The 18,750-nt window shown below is 39.8% G+C and overlaps 3 protein-coding genes across 5 annotated transcripts; all 3 read right to left on the bottom strand.

The window, feature by feature from the left end:
* Window positions 1–440: 440 nt before the first annotated feature.
* On the bottom strand, window positions 441–6,557 carry znf740b (zinc finger protein 740b). 3 transcript variants are annotated; one of them, XM_053318311.1, is made up of 7 exons: window positions 6,475–6,557; window positions 3,595–3,742; window positions 3,175–3,408; window positions 2,702–2,836; window positions 2,481–2,610; window positions 1,877–1,995; window positions 441–1,065 (listed from the first exon to the last, which is right to left on the bottom strand). In XM_053318311.1, the coding sequence occupies exons 2-7, from the start codon at window positions 3,634–3,636 to the stop codon at window positions 889–891; spliced, it is 837 nt and encodes a 278-aa protein (XP_053174286.1). In that variant the 5' UTR covers window positions 3,637–3,742; window positions 6,475–6,557; the 3' UTR covers window positions 441–888. The 3 variants fall into 3 exon arrangements, with proteins under 3 accessions (XP_053174286.1, XP_053174287.1, XP_053174285.1); XM_053318312.1 differs by lacking the exon at window positions 6,475–6,557 and adding an exon at window positions 3,822–4,005; XM_053318310.1 differs by lacking the exon at window positions 6,475–6,557 and having other exon boundaries at window positions 3,595–4,005.
* A 400-nt stretch (window positions 6,558–6,957) lies between these two features.
* Window positions 6,958–11,780, bottom strand: csad (cysteine sulfinic acid decarboxylase). Its single transcript, XM_053318304.1, has 14 exons — window positions 11,181–11,780; window positions 10,947–11,092; window positions 10,733–10,859; window positions 10,552–10,642; window positions 9,898–10,120; window positions 9,692–9,771; window positions 9,242–9,296; window positions 8,554–8,670; window positions 8,365–8,429; window positions 8,120–8,201; window positions 7,821–8,020; window positions 7,534–7,585; window positions 7,352–7,441; window positions 6,958–7,146 (listed from the first exon to the last, which is right to left on the bottom strand). Exons 1-14 carry the CDS (start codon window positions 11,203–11,205, stop codon window positions 6,973–6,975), a joined length of 1,527 nt encoding a protein of 508 aa, XP_053174279.1. The 5' UTR covers window positions 11,206–11,780; the 3' UTR covers window positions 6,958–6,972.
* A 623-nt stretch (window positions 11,781–12,403) lies between these two features.
* On the bottom strand, window positions 12,404–14,967 carry zgc:174906 (uncharacterized protein LOC571548 homolog). The gene is made up of 4 exons (XM_053318313.1): window positions 14,831–14,967; window positions 13,326–13,666; window positions 13,154–13,234; window positions 12,404–13,067 (listed from the first exon to the last, which is right to left on the bottom strand). Exons 2-4 carry the CDS (start codon window positions 13,639–13,641, stop codon window positions 12,787–12,789), a joined length of 678 nt encoding a protein of 225 aa, XP_053174288.1. The 5' UTR covers window positions 13,642–13,666; window positions 14,831–14,967; the 3' UTR covers window positions 12,404–12,786.
* Between the last annotated feature and the right edge of the window lie 3,783 nt (window positions 14,968–18,750).

Consider the following 18,750-nt stretch of genomic DNA (forward strand, 5'->3'; position numbering starts at 1 on the left):
AGTTAATGTGTATGCAAACAGCCTACATAAACTAGTTGAAATCCTAAGCTTGTTTTTTTTTTTTTTTACATTTCAGGAGCATCTAGTTAACTTTTAGTGTTTTTCACTTTAACAGCAGGACAAATGGCAGATGAAAACTGTTTAAAGACATCCATTTAGATCCATGTAAGACTTGGGTGTTGGGAAAAGGCAGTCTTGCACATGTAGTAAAAATGGATGACTGGTTTGCATTTATTCTGTAATAAGCCCCTTCCATGGATCAGTGTCAGATGTATTAAACACATAACGACTACAGTATTTTAGAAAGGTGGCTAATCACAACCTCAAGGGGGGGGGGGGGGGAGGGGGGGGGGGGGGGGGGGGGGGGGGGGGGGGGGGGGGGGGGGGGGTGGGGGGGGGGGGGGGGGGGGGGGGGGGGGGGGGGGGGGGGTAATTGGTTCTGTTTTTGTGTCCTTTAGTGAATTGTCCATATGTAGTCGCAGGCAGCGCTGGGGTTGATTGCAGATCAGCAGGATACCCAAGTGGTGCTACGCAATACATTAGCAGTTGATGCAGTCAAAAATACTTGCAAACCCTTGCCAGCAATACCGAAAAACCTTTTTTAAAAAAGGATGTGTGCATTCATCATTCAGTTATTGCCATAATAATGTTACCTATTGACCAAGGATGTGAATTAATGCTTTCCCTTCGACCTGTACCATGAATGTAACAGTACATTAAAAAAGTACAAAAATCCACTATAAAGCTTTATGAAGGAGCCGGTGAGAGCAAACTAAAGTTTGGTTGTGTTTAAGCTAGGCTGTTGTCAGGTTACAGTACTGTTGACCTCCAATGTGCGACATTACTGAGTCGCAGACTGTCTGTAGGGTCTTTGAGAGGGACTGAGGGTCAGACAGTCAGGCGGTTGTTGGAAGGCTGTAGGGGGCTCCAAGAAGCTGGATGGGCTGATGCGTCCTGTGAGTACCCTGATGCACGACTGTCACAGCACGACTGGTTTTCCTCTTTGCTTATTCCAACTGTACACAACCGTCTGTGCCTCAGCAGCCGGTCTGTCCGTGAGAAGTTCTAGAGCCAGGTACAGAAAGACATATGTTTCAGACACGGTAGCAGAACAGTATTACTGTTACTGCTAAGACAGCTGGATCTTTGGAAATTCTTTCAAGGGTGGGTTCATAATTTCTCTGCCTGTCTTGCAGTCAGTTCACATATGAACACTGGAACACTAGGGACAGTGGTTTTCCTTGCTTTAATCATTCCTCCTGTTTATACTGGCTGTTAAAAGATCCCCTTCAAATGTACTTGCAATGTAAGTGATGGGGAGCAAAGTCCACAGTGTGTCCACAGTCATTTTGTGGAAAAAACTTTTTAAAACTTTTTCTGAAGACTCTCTGAGGCTTCAGCAGTCTACGCTAGTCCTATCAAGTGGATATCTGCCACATTTACAGTCTTTTTACTATAAATGTGTTCCCTTTTTGTGTTTTCTTCGACAATGTTTCCCTGTTAAGCTGTAATAGAAGTATAGTAACAAACAGAGGGATTTTGGCACTAAAAAGACTGTAATGTTGAAAGATATCTACTTGATTTGATACATTTGAGTGACTGAAGCTTCATATTAGCTAAACTTAAGAACATATTTTTGCACAAGAGGAGGACTGTGGATTTTGCCTCCCATCACTTACATTGTAAGTGCATTATGAAGGGATCTTGTAATGGCCAGTATGAACAGGAGGAATGACTATAGCAAGAAAAACCTATTGACTATTGTTTTATGACAGTACTTAAAAATGGTGAACCAGACCTTTAATGTGTTAAGATGCTGACTAATATGAAGTACATGTAAAGCTTATTAGCGAAACAGAAAGAATTGCTAACTAACCTGATGACAGCGATCACACTGGTACGGCTTCTCTCCACTGTGCACCCTCTTGTGTCTATCCAGGTGGTAACGCTGAATGAACCGCATATCACACGCATCACAAGCGAATGGCTTTTCCCCTGTGAACAATCATAGCATTTACCACACTCATCAGAACTCACAACACATTTCAACTTACTGCTCAAAGATACTTCAAATGTGTTGTTAATTTTACATTCAAGAGTCTTGGCCATAAGAGCAGCACAACTATGTTACAGAGTACTAATACGGAACCAACTTCTACAGAAAGAAAGACATTAAAAACATGGTACATAAAAAGAAAAAAATGATATAACAACATGCTTTTTTTTTAATGAAACCAATTGTATGTGCCCAATTTGGTACTTAAATCATTTAAGGTGGCTAGAATCTATGCTTTTTTCTGTTTTTTAGGGTTGTTTTGCAGTTTATTCCAAGCTGATGGAGTTTCTGAAAAGTTGTATGGGCTGAATAGTGGCCCCAACAGTCATTACACCACCATGTTTTCCATATTAAACTACTAAATGCAAAGGGAAGAAGAAGTCTGAACTGCAGTGAAGAAAAAACACAGCTTGTGAGTTCTCACCTGTGTGTGTTAGTATATGTCGCTTGAGATGGTAGCTGCTCCGGAAAGCTCCGTAGCAGTGGTCACAGATGAAGTTCTTCTGGACTTTCAAGGAACTGTCGACATCCATATCGATTGGGGGAAGTAAAGGCTAACAACAAGAAGAAAATTAGTTTAGACCAAAGTGAACGGCAAAAGCAAATCTTTAAATTTAAATGTGTAGTTTTAAGACCAATATTTACCTCCACCTTCTCTTTAACTTTGTGGGATGATCCTGATTTTTTGTGCTTTTTCTTGGGTTGCATATTCTGGTTTGCCTGCATGTCCTTTTCATCCATCACTCTTGATGTGTGATAATCCCCATCCTTTCTAATCAGCTTTGAGTGGAAGAAATGGTAGGAGGTAAGCTTTAAACAGACTGCATGCTAGCTTGCAATCAAGCCGAAAAATATATTTACATCTTTTAAAAAAAAATCATCTATGATTTATAAAATCTGATGTGCAAAAATAAGTTAATGTTTCAGAATACTGAATTAGAGCAATTAGTATCCAACCTTTGAGTTGTTTTCTGATGTACTGTTTATTTTAACTTCCATTTCACTTATCTATTAACAACTTTTCTTTTTTTCATGACAACAAAGTTTAGGAATCTCAGCATTAACTGGATTTCCAACAGAGAGGCTCCTCTAGTGAGCGTAGCTGGAATCTCCCTCACCAGTGGTGGACAGCTCCCAGCTGACAGATGGCCCATGTGGCTGTTGTGGGGTTGTCCATGGTGAACCTGGTGCCCATGGTGGTTGTGGCTGTGCTGTGAATGGGTTTGGTGGCTCTCAGGACTGGCCCTATGCCCCTGACCCAAGGATGACATCATCTTCTTCTGGCCTGGAATGTTGTTGGCTTGCATCAGGGCCATGCTGGACAGCACTGCCTCGCAGCCCAGCAACCCAGCCTAGCAACGCAAACAACACGTCAGAGCAGAAAGAGTGGGCATCGGGACTCCTCACAGAGACATGGAGTCAGGGGAAGGAGGGGGAGTCGAGTAATGGAAGGAACAGAGAAATGCACTGGCTTCAGGACTGGGAACACACAGTAAAACTATGATGGTGATTCTGGAGATGAAGAGACTTCCACTGACCCATTTCATATGGTCTCGAACATTGTTGGAATGGTGTGTCATCGCCGTAGTTTGAATGCGTGCGTGTTTGGGGTAACAGAGGGGGCTTCACTCAGGATGAGGGGCAATAGAAGAGACCACACCCACCCAAATCATCAAGGGCAAAAGCCTGAAAGTAGAGGCATGACAACATGATGCTGAGATTTGAACATGCTTGAATCAGGAGCTGGAATACCAGACCAACCTACTTTGATTTTGTAAAGCACACATGCTGGATATCATATATCCAGAAATGTAGGTTAAGCACTAATATGTGCAGAGTATCAGGCAGGAGAGCCCCAGTGGTTTGGTGCACACCATGTTTCCATGGCAGAAAAACTAAGAGCAAAGTGGAAGAAACAAAAAGAGGGAAATCTGATGGAAAACATGAAGACAGTGTTCAAAACAACAACAACAACAAAGACATCTGTTTAGGAATGAAACATTAATCACACAAATTATTTGTACATGAGGTCGTCCTGAAAAGTATAAAAGGGGTGAGTGTCTAAAAATTGTGTTTTTCTCATCTAAATGATGTACAGTTTTTATTATTCAACCCCCATTGCATTTTAGGTTTATTGGCAAAATTTAAAATTTTTCAGGTGTTTGCAATAAACAAACTACACAAGAACAGTTTAAATAGTATTATAAAACTAATATTACAAGGATGTTATCCAAATTCAACACTAAATCCTACTTTCAATAACTACTGCAGTCTCAAAAATATTCAACCCCTGAATAGAATTCCTCATGAGAGCACACATTTGCAAATCATGTGTGGTCTAAAGCACACTGATGCAACATATCAAGGGCTTCATTAGTTGCATCAGGTGTGCTTGATATACTGTAGAACCTCTCAAATACCTGGACTGTTGACGGTGACGTTTCATTGCATGTTAGAAATATGGCTGAGTCAAGAGAACTGTCCAAAACATTCAGAGAAAGGGTCATTACCTTGCACAAACAAGGAAAAGGATACAAAAAGATAGGAAAGGCGCTGAATGTTCCTAGAGATACAGTTGGAAGTATAGTTCGCAAATTTAAAGTTAAAGGAAGAGTGCCTACACTACCTGGACGTGGCAGAAAAAGGAAGCAAACCCAAGAATATTAGTGAACTGAAGGTCTTTTCCCATGAGGAAGGGGCCAAGACCCTCAGGAACGCTGCCAGAGGCTGCTGTGTGGATCATATGCATCACGTTTGCAGCAGGTCATCACAGCAAAAGGGTGCTCTACTAAGTACTAAAGATGCTTGTCATGGAGGGGTTAAATAATTTTGAGACTGCAGTCCATTATGTATGGACTTTATTATGCATCCATTAAAAGTGGCATTTTGTGTTGAATTTGGAGCAACCACTTGTAATATTAGTTGTGTTGAGCTATTTAAATTGTTCTTGTTTGATTTGTTTATTGCAAACAGCTGCTAGTTTGCACATTTTGCCAATAAACCTAATTTGCAGCGGGGGTTGAATAATTTTGATTGCAACTGTAGATGTATGCCTCTCAAAATGGAATAGAGAAATGTTAAATGTTTTCTGAACTGATTGAAAGAAAAATATTATAAACACAACTTTATATTAGCTCAAGAAGTAAGCCAAATAAACTGAATCTACATCTTCGCAAATCATATCATTTTTTAAATGTTTCATAGGACAAATTAACTGATGTGAGAGGCAATCTGTCACTACACTGAATTGTAATTCATGCAATGAAATTGCAAATGCGATGAACGTTGGTTCTCCATTTAGTCAATTGTGAAGTAATTCCAAAGCACGGCATGATAATGACTACACATCACAAACAAATCACCTTGGAATTAAAAGTATGAAATAAAAAAAACAAATACATTTTACCATGAGCCTGTAACAATACAGACATGAGGTATGTTTCTGATGTCGTACAGTGTGCTGCATTCTCTCTTTAAATGTGTGTGTGTAGTGCTATGTCCTTTCAGTCAGTCATACCCTCTCAAAGTGGCCCATTTCTTTAATCTTTGTCTTTAATTACAGCTATTGATAAAACCCTGGTACACAGTTCCTGCTCATCATTATAACAATGTAGTTTTGTCTTGAAGTTAAACAGGAACCTTTGAAAGCTGTATGGCCACATCCATGGCACTGAACAGTAGATGCTTTGGTTTGGTTTAAACACACATTTCCACCCTGCACATTACCCAAAACTGAACTGATTTTACCACAGGAAACATTATGGTGCAGTGTTATGACTGAACTATTATATAAGGCTATAAAAAAAGGGTCTCTAGCAGATATATATGTATACATACTGACCATGCTTAAAACGACTGATAGTAAACAGAAACACTGTAATTCATCACTTTAGTGAGAGATATTTCTTTGTTGCTTTCCATTCATTTGTGTACTTTAATCTTAATAATAATCTGAGTTGGAGAGGTTACGAGTCCTACTTATCCTAAACAAACGTTTGATACCCTGTTGTGACGATGACCATCTCTAAATAAGTGAGTTTTATTAATCAAACGGGACTGTATCGACTGTAAAGGCAAGTATGTGTGTTTAGATCACATTTGTAGATATTTAACCCTGTGAAGCATGTTCAGAGTATCAGCTGAATGAAACAGTAACGGCTAACTAGCTAACTCACTAGCAATGTTAGATAGGTTTTGGGACAACTCTAATACGACTGAAACCCCCCCGCCCCCACACCCCACCAAACAACCCGCCGCCCCAGACAACACAACAACAGCCAGGCAGGGCGTGCGGGCTCAGCGCCGACCACGAAACACCACCTCCATCCCCGCCTGCAGCAGCCACGAACAGGAGAGTCGCAGGTTAAAAAACGTCTCAACACTCGGGAGTAAAGTGTGCTGCGGCACCGACTTCTTACCTTTCGATTTTTAGAGTTCCGCGGATTTGTATTTCTTGTCGCACTTCCAATTTTTTCTCAGTTTACAAACACTGACAGGAAACACCACCGGAAGTGGTCCCCGGAGAGAGTCGTGATTGGTCAGATGCACAGTCACGTGACTGAGGCAGAATGGCCTACATTGGCGGCCATAATTGTAAGGGACTGGTGGTGGACAAAAGAGTAAAGTTTTAAGAAGTACATCTCCATGTGGCTAACTCTCCAGCCCTGTGGAAGTATTTTTTGTCTTTGTTTGATCAGTGTTCACTTGAAATGTTTTAAAACACAAAAAAGCCATTGTCATTTTACATTGTTATTAGAATTAAAAGCCTTTATTCATTCATTTATCAATGTCTTACCATTTCTTAGGCTAGAAACTCCTTACAGCTCGCTAAATTCAGTTAATTACAATTCTCATTTTTACCATGTAAGGGCTACACATCTGATAAATTGTGATATTGGTCACGAATCATTTCAAAATCACAAATCATTTCCCAGTCTTTCAATTTCATCAAGAAAAAAGTCTGTATCTTTCTTGGTAACAAGGGGAGAGAACACAATCACACGGAAAAAGTTGACCTTGTTTCCCAGGGGCTGGTAGCCCACCATCATAGTGCCTTGTTTCATCATGCGTTCCTTGATGACTGGAGCGACCTTTTAATAAAATTAATGAATAGAGAAGAAAAAAAGTACACAGTCAACTGTTTGATTTAGAAACGCTAAAGGGTTAAAGAGGATGGCCTACATGTTTGTTAGTTTTTTTAACAAAGCATGCACACTTTAATAAGTGAAGGGTTTAATACAGATGCTTAACCTGAGTAATATATACCCAGTCCACTGATGTAATAAATACACTTACTTTTGCCAGTCTCTCCCAGTAATCTGCATTTCCTTCCTTCCCTCTCAAATTGGGTGGTATAAACCAGAAGCATACATTCACAAACTCTGGCTGCCAATTGAAACAAATACAGATAGCTAATCAACATTTTGCAGGCAAAAAAGGAACTAATTTTTCTCTGTGTCCTTGAAAGATTAACTTACATCACGCAAAAGATGGAACCCCTCTCTTTTCTTCATCTGCTCAACCAGGTACCTGCAGGAGATTTACAAGATTATCACATTGTGTTGGATCCAAACTCAGCTCTATGCTTTTGTTAAAGATGAAATATTCAGCAGTTAGCAAAGACTGTGTGACTGAGGGGAATAGATAGAAACAGTCTTAACATGCTGTGAAAGATAAATCCAAATAATCTGTCTTTCTTTGGTGTTTTGCTCACCTGACCTTCACTATCTCAAGTTCATTGGGTACTGTTGCATGTTTTATTTACCTGACATGGATAAAAGCTTTGTCCACACGCTCTGCCAAGCCAATGGAGCCAACAGCCTTCCACATCAACCACAGCTTCAGACAGTCAACATGGCGACTGCACTGTACTGACTTGTCTCCAACGTCCAGATTCATGTCGTAGAATTTGTCTTGCTGGAAGAGGTATGTGGCATTGGCGCTGTTGCACTGCTTCAACAAGTCCTTTGGACAATAGCAGAGATTAATGACCATCAAAGAAGTTTAAGTATAAATCCTTAAAAAAAATGTTTATCTGGTAATTTTCAAATTGTGAAGCCAGACCGTGGTATCCTTTAGCAGCAAGACAGAACACTGCAGGCCAGCCACCAGCATCTTGTGCGGATTCCAGGCTACTGAGTTTGCTCTTGTCACACACACACAGACACATACAAACACACGCACAAAATAAAAAAATGCATTGTTTGTATGTTCTGTATGACCATATTGTTCTAACTTTACTCATGTACAGGCAAAATGTTGCCTTCCTTATAATGCAAAATGCATCCTCCTGTCATGCATATTAATACCTGTCAACGCCTTTCATCAGATGTCTGTGTTGCTTGGAAAAGAGCACACTCCCTCCCCAGGCAGCCTGAAACAAACAACAAAACAGACGTGCCTCTTCAGGTTCTAAAATTTTAACAAACACAACACAAGCCTCATGAAAACCGAGGCTTGTCAACAGACATGGATTTGTCTTCCACCGGATGACTCACGTCTACGTGCATCCAGAGCTTGTGTTTCTCACAGACATCAGCTATGTGGTACAGCGGGTCAAAGGCACCCTGCACTGTGGTTCCTGATGTGCAGCTTACATGGAACGGCACCAAACCCTGGTAGAAACAAACTGACAATGAACACAGCTTCCTTGTACTTTCTGGTTTGCAGGAATGCATCAATTTGTATGTTTTATTATATATTGTGGATAATCACTGTTAAGAATTAGTACTTCATTAAACAACATTTCAGTTAGGACACTCATATCAACCTTATTAACAATTTATTGTAACAATATGAATATTGTTTGGTAGCGTGACTCTGCTCATAAGATGCTCTGGAAAAAATCTGAGAAAGCTTTACACACACTGTGCCTGAGATGACAACTCCCCCTGGCAAAGCCTGTGATACACCACATCTGAGAAACATGAATACGTATGAACAGAAACCATTCACAACTACATGGTAACACAGGAGGAGGCTGGGAAGGTAGAGGGAGTCAAATTTCTGATTGCAGGCACCGGTGTAACAGTGAGCATACAGAGCTCAGCACTGTTGTATACAGACAGAATTAAATGTTTATATGGACTACCTACTAAGGGAAATATAGGTCATACATTTACTGTGTTTATTTGGAGGGTATACTAGAACATATTATAAATTGACTTCCATGCCAGCCTGGACTACCTGAGATTTTGCAAGCTGTATCTTTTCATCCAGGTCCTCTGGACTCATGTGGCCTCTGCAGCACATTAGAGAAAACAGAAAAAAGCAAAGACACATAAGTAAGGTGATGCTATAGGAGAGAGCCAGAGTGATTATTTTCATTATCAATTGATCTATCAATTTATTAATTTCATCTATAAAATGTCAGAAAATTGTGAAAATACACCTAATGTTGTGACAACCAATGGTAATGTCACCAAACGTCTTCTTCATTTTAATTCATCAAACCAAAGTATATTCAATTTACAGGGATATAAAATAAATAAAAGCTGTAAATCCATTATCCGCTAAGTTATAACCAGAGAATTTTGGGCAATTTGCTTGATGAATGACTCAAACAATCAATTGAATTTGAAAATTGATGCACTGCATTTATTAATCACTCAGCTCATGAAATAAACAATTCATTACCCATCATCCACTTTCACCATGATGACATTGTCTGTCCCAATGCCCATGAAGGCAGCCCCTTTCTTCACAGAGTAATGGCTCTGTAAAAACATGAGAAACATTCCTTTAAGTCATATTTAAACTACAGTGTGATCCACAATGAACACCTTTGATAAAGTTTCAGTGCACTCTACATCATCAATATGTGTTACACTGCCATGCCTGACCTCTGGAGATGTAAAGATGGCTAGTTTTGGGAGATGCCACAGTCCCTGGCTTTTGACTTCTGGAAAGCGTTGGTAGCGTGCAAGATTCATGGCGTACATGTTGGAGGTAGACCCACCAGGGCAGAAAATACCATCACCTTCTGTCCAGCCAACCAGCTGACGTAGCCCACTCAGAACCTCTTTCTCCATCAACACAAACACTGGGGCAACCTCATAGGTGAAGCTAAATTTCATGAGGACAAATGACATATAATGAAGATAGCGCTTAGAGGTTACAGCTAAAAGATATAAATAAGTATTATACAGATTGTCGACACAATATAGTTGGCCTCCACCAGCCACATGGGTTAGAGGTTGTTTTGTTTGCACACATTACATGCTTCACTTATCCACAGATTGCATTCATTACTGATATTGCTGACTAATATTATATATTCATCTTGAGTTGACAATAAATTTCATTTTAGAAACTTTGTTCTTGTGTTATTCCTTTTTGTCGCTGACCCGGAACCAATTTGTGGCACTCAACATAAATGTTTTAAGTTTCTCAAAGGTATTTATTACATTCAATTAATAATGTATTTATAATAATTTCATATATTATATTTCACAGATATTCTGCTTAATTGTCTAATACTTTATATTGATTCTTACAGGTTAGTGTTGAGAGCCTCAGTGAGGAACCGACCAGCCAAGGCATGATAGTCCACCCCACCAAACTGTTGATTAAAAAAACGTGGGTGACCTGTAATAACCCAAAAAGAAAAGTGTCATCATGAGTGAATAAGGGTCAATCAGATTCAGTCTATTTCCCTGCTGTCTATGGCAGTCTTACTTGTCTTGACGCTGTATTTGGCAACATCTCTTACTCTCTCTAAGACCCTACATTGTGGCTCCCCGGTCTCTCTCAACTGCAGATCCAGCAACTGAGCCAGCTCCTCTGGCTCTTTCCACTCACAAACCTGCAGGAAGTAAATGTGGGTTATGAGTTTTCTTCAGAATACACGCTGAAATGTGACAGTATGGCAATTTTAAGCGTCAGGTGAGACCTTCTGTTTGATGTCTGTGCCCTTGCAGAGCACCTCTTCCACAATAATTTTGAAGGCTTCATTCAAGAAGAGTTGGCCCTCAGCGTGGTTGATAAGAGGCTCATTCAGGTCATGAAGATTAGCTGTTTTTTTGGCCTGCCCATCAGCTATTGGTATAATGATTAAACACAGAAAACTGTTTCTATCAAAAGTTACTTTTAATAAAAAAAGACATATATAGCACACAGTACTTACATGAGAATGGTAACATGTTTGCCATATCCACGCTTTTAAAAAGATGGTGACTCTTTATCCTTTTAGTAAACTGTGTTGATGAGGCAGACAGCAGAACAGACTGGCCACAAAGCCAAAGGTACAGAATAGAAGAAGTGGGTGGGAGTCAACCTTTGTCCCAGGCAAAGTTAATTAATGTTGTCTTGGAAGAGAGAACAGAATCAGAGAAACAACAGTGAATACAGCAACGTCTAACCTATGAGTTTCTGTCACAGGAAGAAAGTTAATTGGTTTCATAAATTCACATGAGAATTTCTCATGATTAAAAGTATTGTGCATTTTCATCAATATTTTTGCCACTTTAAAACCATTGTTTTCAAGAATATCTCAACTTGTAATAGGAATTTTCAGGGAAATGGTCTAATGAGTTTATTTAATGTGTGTCAGATGGCAGGCAATGTGTTTCTTTTATGTCAACAGACACTGACAGACTTGTGATGTCTACACATCCAGAGAAAATCACATTTTCTCTCACAAACTTGCAGATGATCTCTTTCTCCTTTTTTAATGCCCTCTGCTCTGTATTTAATTCTTGTATTTAATTTGTCCCTGAACGGAAGGTTAATGAAAAATCAATGCTACTGACAGTAATAATAAAAAAGAAATCCCTCCTTCCAGTGACGTGCGGTGAGGTTCATGTCTGGTGAGGCACTGACTTCATCACAATCAGATTTACAAACATATGAACAGACAAGAAGGAAAAAAACGGATGACTTGCCGACTTGCTCACTGTAGTTGTAGCCAAAGTCTCTGTTGTAGCTTATTGTCACTTATTCTGCAGCTAATGAGTCGTTGTAAGAATCATTGGGATCAGGAGCGCCCCCTGCCATGAGGCCGGAGAACTGCGTGCCTCACTTAGTGACTTTTTGCAGCCGTTTTATGCTGCTCAGCACACGAAACACTCTACAAACACTGTACATTATATCATCAGCTAAACTATGGAAATTTAGTTCATATAGTAAAAGTGTTTGAACATGTTAATAGCGACATACAGAGAGACAGCTGTACAGCTGTACTGTCTCACTGCATAGCATGCCAGCGCAGTAAACCGAGTCATTGCGCAATCCATGGTGAGGCGCGTCTCTTTTCAGTGTTTGATCAGTACAAGTGAAAATTCAGCGATTTTGAATTAAAAATAATCCGAAACTGGTAAAGTTAGATAGAAAATAACGTTATAGTGCAAATCACTGGACAAATATAACCATTTATTATTTTTTTCATTTTTAAGTCTTTTTCCATGATAACAGGTGAGGCACGGCCTCACCTCCCTCCCCTGACCGCATGTCACTGCCTCCTTCAAAGAAATGTCATAAAACAAAACCATTTTTGATAATACAAATGGACTGTACTTATGGACTGTACAATCATAATGAGAAGCTGCACTGTCATATAAAGTAGATTAAGTCTAAGTACAATTAGAGACCTCTTGCTCAGTGGGTAAGTCAGTAACTTCTTACAATAAATATGTATGACTCTTGATTGATCCCATAACATAGTCCACACTTATTTCCAGTAAAAAAATTCCCTTTCATTTGTCAGTCTCAGCAGGTATCAGGCAGTGAAAGCCTCAGTCAGTCTCCAACAGAAAATCAATGCTTTCAGATGGCAGCGCCCAGTCGTTCTGACTAAGCAGGGAGTGCAGGTGAGTGGCAGTGGCTTTTTGCCTCTGGATGTTACGCCAGCAGCGCAGCATTGCAAATACTCGTTCCTTATGGAGGGAATGGTCCTCTTCAATCTCCTCCAGCTTCACAGAGCGGATGTCCAGTGCCCGTCTGCCAATCTCCCTCCAAGATTTGCCAATAGCACAAGCCACGGTCATCAACTGTTTCTCTGTCACCAAGTGAGAACCTGTGCAAAGAGGAAGAGGCAAATAAAGCAGCTGGTGGTTTTATAATGTTTTGAGTTGAGACAGTTTTAAGTGCAATTTGACCCACCATTGTTGCAGATCCGTTTAGATGGAATGGTCTCTTGTGAACCAGGAGCTGATTTTCTCTTCTTCAATGTTTCTTCCCCCCCTTGTAAACAAAAAAATAATAATGTAACACAGAAGTCCTAACAGTATTTGAAAATAGGACTGCTGAAAATACTGAGCAGACTTTGTTCTACCTGAGGACAGTGTGTTGACTTGCAGATCCTTAACATAGGAAAGCATTGGGAAGGTCTCCTGCAGGGCCTGATCCTTCAGTAGTTCCAGTAAACCCTGTGCTGCTTTGGGCCCTCTCTGGATGATGATATCCAGAAGGTCCCTCACCTTCTCACTGGGAATATGGCAAGCTTTCACTTGCTGGTACCCACAACGAGACAGCAGAGAGCGTGAGTCTGCATGCTGCAGTACAAAGTCAGCATCAGCACTTAGAATTTCTATTAGCTTGGCCTTCTGGGTTCTGAGTATCTGGATTACTCCTGCTAGTTCCTCAGCCATGACTGACTGTCACTTACATCAGCTCCTGAGAAAAAGAAAAGAGATAGTAAATTATTAAATCTCTCCAACACAAGGGCATATCAAATTTGAAATTTGAGTTCTCATTGTCTCGTCATTAAGTTAAGTTAGTTGTTTTTTTGTACTTCTTTAAATCTTTACCATGTATGATTACTGGTTAAAACTTGATTGTGTTTAGGACATTTCTGGGCCATTAATGTGCCAAATTACCCCTTACTTTATATTGTGTTGTAATGTGTTGTAAATGACCAAGCAGACTGTTTTGAGGTTCTTGAATTATGCTTGTGTATTTCTATGGCTGCAGAGATATGACGATAATATTTATTTGAGGTAATACCCTCTGAATAAATGTTACTTCCATGAGCAGTTTAGCAATGATCTCCAGTGATTAAGTAATGACCAATAGACAGTAAACTAAAATATGTTGAATGCTTTCTCAGAATAAATAGAGCTACTTAAATTGGACAGTTATTGGTATATCATTTGTAGGTGATATGTCATCTTTTGTTCAACCTGTAATTTGTATTGGCATTAACTTTGCCACAACCAGTTTTAAATGTGTTTTGAGCTTCAGTTTTGACTATGATGCCATCTATTAACTAACTGAATTAACTGAAAAATGCTACTCCATGACAGCTGCTGCCTGTTTGTGGAAACTTTGCCCAGATTTGGTCATTATAAATGTTAAGTTGTCATTATAAATGTCAACTAAAGTCTAATTAACTAGTATATTTAAATTCATGTATAGGCACAGTGGTGGTGTATGTTATGAGTTTACATAGAGTAAACAATCAGAATGTAAACCGGGAAAACACCTTCCTCTGAAGGAGAAAGTGAGATGAGGATGAAAGCTCCAGAAGAAATCTAGTGCAAGTGCAAAAATGTATTTAACTATTAAAATCATCAGAATTAAGGTGTAGTTTATTGTACAGGCCTACTAATCGTATTCAAAATACATTAAGTACAACGTACGTTTATTGCAAAAATACTTTCACTGAGGCTACAGTGTTTCCTCTTGACATACAGTAAATCCTGTGCTGAATTGATCAGGACTTCCTGGTTTCCTGCTCACTACCTGCACCGCACAGCAGCTGTTGTTTAGCGCGCGCGCACACATACACACACACACGTCCTCGTGCAACAAACAAAAGTATTCCCATTAAGATCTTACCACACTCTAACAGCTCGCTGAATGTAAAATCACGTTAAAACAAGTTACAGTTAAATAGAAAATAGTTTCCTCTGTTCATAGACTTCAGGTCACAAACATCAGCCTCTTTTGCCTCTTTTCTCTCCCGCTGCTCTTTCTTCATCGTTTATCTTCAACAGACTACATGTTTTAGTTGCGTGTGCTTCCACCCAGCGGATGGATGATTTAACTGCATTCATATTCCGAGAGGGTCTGCTGGATCTAATTACACATTTCAGAAAGAATAATTCTGATATTTACTTTAAGACAACTGTAGAGATAGTTCAGGTAAGTCAAATTATACTATATACTAGGGTAGTTACGTTTTTAGAGATATATTTTGTTTGTCTGAATCTTCACAAATAGATCTATCTATCTATCTATCTATCTATCTATCTATCTATCTATCTATCTATCTATCTATCTATCTATCTATCTATCTATCTAATAAAATAATAATATTGTGTGTGTACAGTACATTATTGTCCATGATAGTGTCCATGAACTGTCTCACTGAGCTCAAATTCCTTAAGCAGGACTAACTGTTGTTATCATTCCTGTAAATTGTTAAACTGTAAACTAAATGTCTTCTCTGCCTCGGTGCATCTCAGCAAAACAAGAAACTCAAAAATTCATGTCAGCAACAGAAATGTGCAGTCGTTCATGCTGGTGAAGTGAAATGCTGTAAAAATGGGAATAAATATTTGATTGTTTTTGTGTGAGCACAAAAGATTCGCTGCATGAATACCAAATAAAAGATGCGTGTATTTACAGGCTTGTGCGTGCTAAACCAAGTCAACATAAATGATGTAGGAGCTACAGTAAGATCACATCTTAGTTTAGTGTATCATTTCAGAGAAAAGGCCTTTGACTGTATGGACAACAATTATCAGGGACCACTGGTCACACATCTGCTTAGCCTGTTTACACAGCTCCAGCTCTGGGAAATGACAAATCAATATCTTATTCCTGGACAGATATTTGCTTTGTGTGAGAGGAAAATCCTCCTGCGCCCATTTCATCCACACACAGTATACACTCTGAGTCACTGTGTGTATTAGCTGTCTGAATAAATCCAGTTTTCTCTCTGCCTGCAGTCGGTGGAAAGAGTAGAGAGAATCAGGCGAAGCTGTGCTGGCCTGGGCGTCATTTATTCTTATTATTTATTCTTACCACCCAGGTGAGACTGCTGTATATGAAAGGAATGCACAACTCATTCACCTTTATGGACTTCCAATGACTTTATTATGCTATAAATTTGCAATGCATACTTATTCAGAGATCTCAAGAAGATATATTATGAAGACTTACACAAGGCTGAAATGCAGTGATCTACTGATCTCTGAAGTTATACACATGCTGAAATTCTGGGAGCTTTCAACTCCAAATGCTGTATAATGTGCTTATGAAGTGTGCACTTAGTCATTTTGCATTATATCACTGCAACACAAGTGGACATTCTGTATGGAATATGAAAATGAACTTACTTTGCCGCTGATCAAGCACAATCCCACTCATACCCTTGTGTTTTTCAGGCCCCATCGCTCACGCTGTCAAGTGGCAAACTCCATTTGTATGTGCGTGCTAGTGGTGGATGGTATAATAGCTCGGACGCTCCACAGTGCTGATGGAGAAAAATACTGTTTCCTTATGAGTGGCTCTGGCTCTATTCTACAGACTTGTGCACCTGGAAAATTGGGATTTTGTAGATGAAGTGTCTGTGTGTGTGTGTGTGTGTGTGTGTGAGTGTGTGTGTGTGTGTGTGTGTGCGTGCATGTGTTTATTTATGTGTGTATACAAGTCAAGAGTGAGCCAGCACAGCAGCTTATCCCCTCCATGCCTTAACAGAGAAATTAGATTTACATGTAAAGTAACTGACAAGGGAAATCGCTCTTACTGACAGTTTTTAGTCCTCTGAACCACAAGGGACATAATGGGTCTACATTTGTATGGATCAAACATTACCCTGTATGTGCATTGACAGTACATCAGTACTTTAACTTGTGTGTACAAAGACATAAACACATAAACAGAACTCATTTTGAAACTGTAGTAAAATCCTTGATAAAAGAGACTTTTCTCAGTTAAATAAGGCTCTACTTGGCACTTCTCCTTTGTTATATTTCCTTGAAAATAACACTTTAGTCTTTATTTGTAATGATTCTACATAAAATATCTGCTCTCAAGCCTAGTATAATTTAATTTGATGGATTTCATCTTAAAAAGTTTGTATATATAGTATTTTCTATCCCCCCCTGTATCACAAACAATTTTATTTTCTGTGTATGACTGTAGTTTAGATGGGCTGTACATGGAGGCCTCAGAGACGTGACACCACCCTTCGAGTGGATGGAGGAGCAGGGAGGGGACCACTATGTATTTCAGTGACTATGACATGTCTGTTTGTTTAACATGCATTATATATGAAAGACCAGAGTGAGAGAGGAAAGAGCACAAGAGCAGGGCAGCAGAACAGAGAGAGAGGGAGGAAGAGAGAGAGACGCCACTGTAAAGACAGACACTGACAAGAGAGGGAGAGGCCAAAGGAAAGGATCTATTCACAGTGGAGTGATCACACACTGTGGGTGGAAAGCTTCAGTTTCCTGCAGAAAGAAGCTAGATTTAGTATTATGAAGGAAGAGTGAGAATAGAGTGCAGAAAAATACAAATGTAGGAAAAGAGATTTCAGTATGGCTCAACTTGGCGTGCCAGAGTAATGCCATCTGAGATGTTATTATCCTTAGTTTTAGAGGAAAGATGCTAGAAAGGCCATCCATTATCATTCAGTGTGTCACATACATTTTCTTAGATCAAATATATATGAAACTGTTGTTCATTATGAGAGGAGGACAGTTTGCGGAGGACTTATAGGTTGAGCCCGTAATGTAATTGACGGATCCATTAACGTTGATAGGAGTGTAAATAATTTAAGTGTGTGCACCTCTACTTAGAGAGGATACTGAAAAATGCCAAACACAAAGGCCTTTTCCTTTCTTTGGGTCTAATGAATGGAAAAGACAGTGAGTCTGACTGACAGTGCAGACACATTCTCAGACTGCATTAAAGCTGCGGAAGAGCTGCTGGAGAAAATGGATGAGTGCAGGAGAAGGAGGGACCATGTGTCTGTGTCTGTGTTTTGATGGGTGTGTGAGGTAAGCTGAAAAGGGGACTTTTCATGTAGAAGGTCAAAAAAAGACAAAGAAAGGAAGTCAAGGAGGTTAAGGAAGCAAAGAAGGGTCGCTGCTAAAAATGATGATCTTACTGCATGAGATCATCACAGTTGAAGTCACCGGACCCCTGGAAAGGCAGGTGTCAGCTGATGTTAGTAGTTTATACCTGCTGTATTTCAAAGCAGTCACTGGTCAGTGTAAAGTCAAGACCTTGTTTATAACTTTCATCAAACCAATGAAACATGAAAGATAAAAGGAACAAAGTGATTGAAAATGGGGAGAGAACAAATTGATGTGTATCTGTTGTGGCATGAGTTGACCTCTAGAGGGAGCTCTGATCATTCTAAAGTGTCAAGAATGCTTTCATCTGCTCAGCTCTTCATTTAAGCATACCTTTATGTTTAATTTCAGCCTAAAGCTCAGCCCCTCCCTTAAACCAGCAGCCTCTCTGTCTTTGGACATGAGATAACACAAGGTCCCCCTTGGCAAAAGTGGGGGAGCCAGGTTTCCTGAGCTCCTTAAAGAAACTCACAGGGAAAATGGACCTGCACTCTGCTGGCTTCAGGGTTTTGGTCTGGACTGTTCTAAACTCAGTGACCTCTACGTACAGTATGAACTGAAATGACTTGGACTAGGTGAAGACACACTATGATATTGTAATGTTTTCTGGGGACAACACCAGATAACAACTCCTGCTCCCAGATCCAGTCTTTCTCTTCGGTTTCCTGACAG

This window comes from Scomber japonicus, chromosome 4, assembly GCF_027409825.1.
Source record: "Scomber japonicus isolate fScoJap1 chromosome 4, fScoJap1.pri, whole genome shotgun sequence".
Taxonomy (NCBI): Eukaryota; Metazoa; Chordata; class Actinopteri; order Scombriformes; family Scombridae; genus Scomber; species Scomber japonicus.

Bases quoted from the DNA above. Each gene is read 5' to 3' on its own strand.
- znf740b (XM_053318311.1), bottom strand. From the start codon at position 3,636: ATGACACACCATTCCAACAATGTTCGAGACCATATGAAATGG. The intron at 2,837-3,174 runs GTGAGGGAGATT...TTCCACTCAAAG, and splicing joins CTGGGAGCTGTCCACCACTG to CTGATTAGAAAGGATGGGGA. The intron at 1,066-1,876 runs GTTAGTTAGCAA...ACCTGGCTCTAG, and splicing joins AGTGTGATCGCTGTCATCAG to AACTTCTCACGGACAGACCG.
- csad (XM_053318304.1), bottom strand. From the start codon at position 11,205: ATGGCAAACATGTTACCATTCTCAT. The intron at 9,772-9,897 runs GTCAGGCATGGC...ATGTTTTTACAG, and splicing joins CCATCTTTACATCTCCAGAG to AGCCATTACTCTGTGAAGAA. The intron at 8,671-9,241 runs GTAGTCCAGGCT...TGTTTCTACCAG, and splicing joins TACAGCTTGCAAAATCTCAG to GGTTTGGTGCCGTTCCATGT.
- zgc:174906 (XM_053318313.1), bottom strand. From the start codon at position 13,641: ATGGCTGAGGAACTAGCAGGAGTAATCCAGATACTCAGAACCCAGAAG. The intron at 13,235-13,325 runs GTAGAACAAAGT...TTTGTTTACAAG, and splicing joins AGTCAACACACTGTCCTCAG to GGGGGGAAGAAACATTGAAG. The intron at 13,068-13,153 runs GTGGGTCAAATT...CTCTTTGCACAG, and splicing joins TAAACGGATCTGCAACAATG to GTTCTCACTTGGTGACAGAG.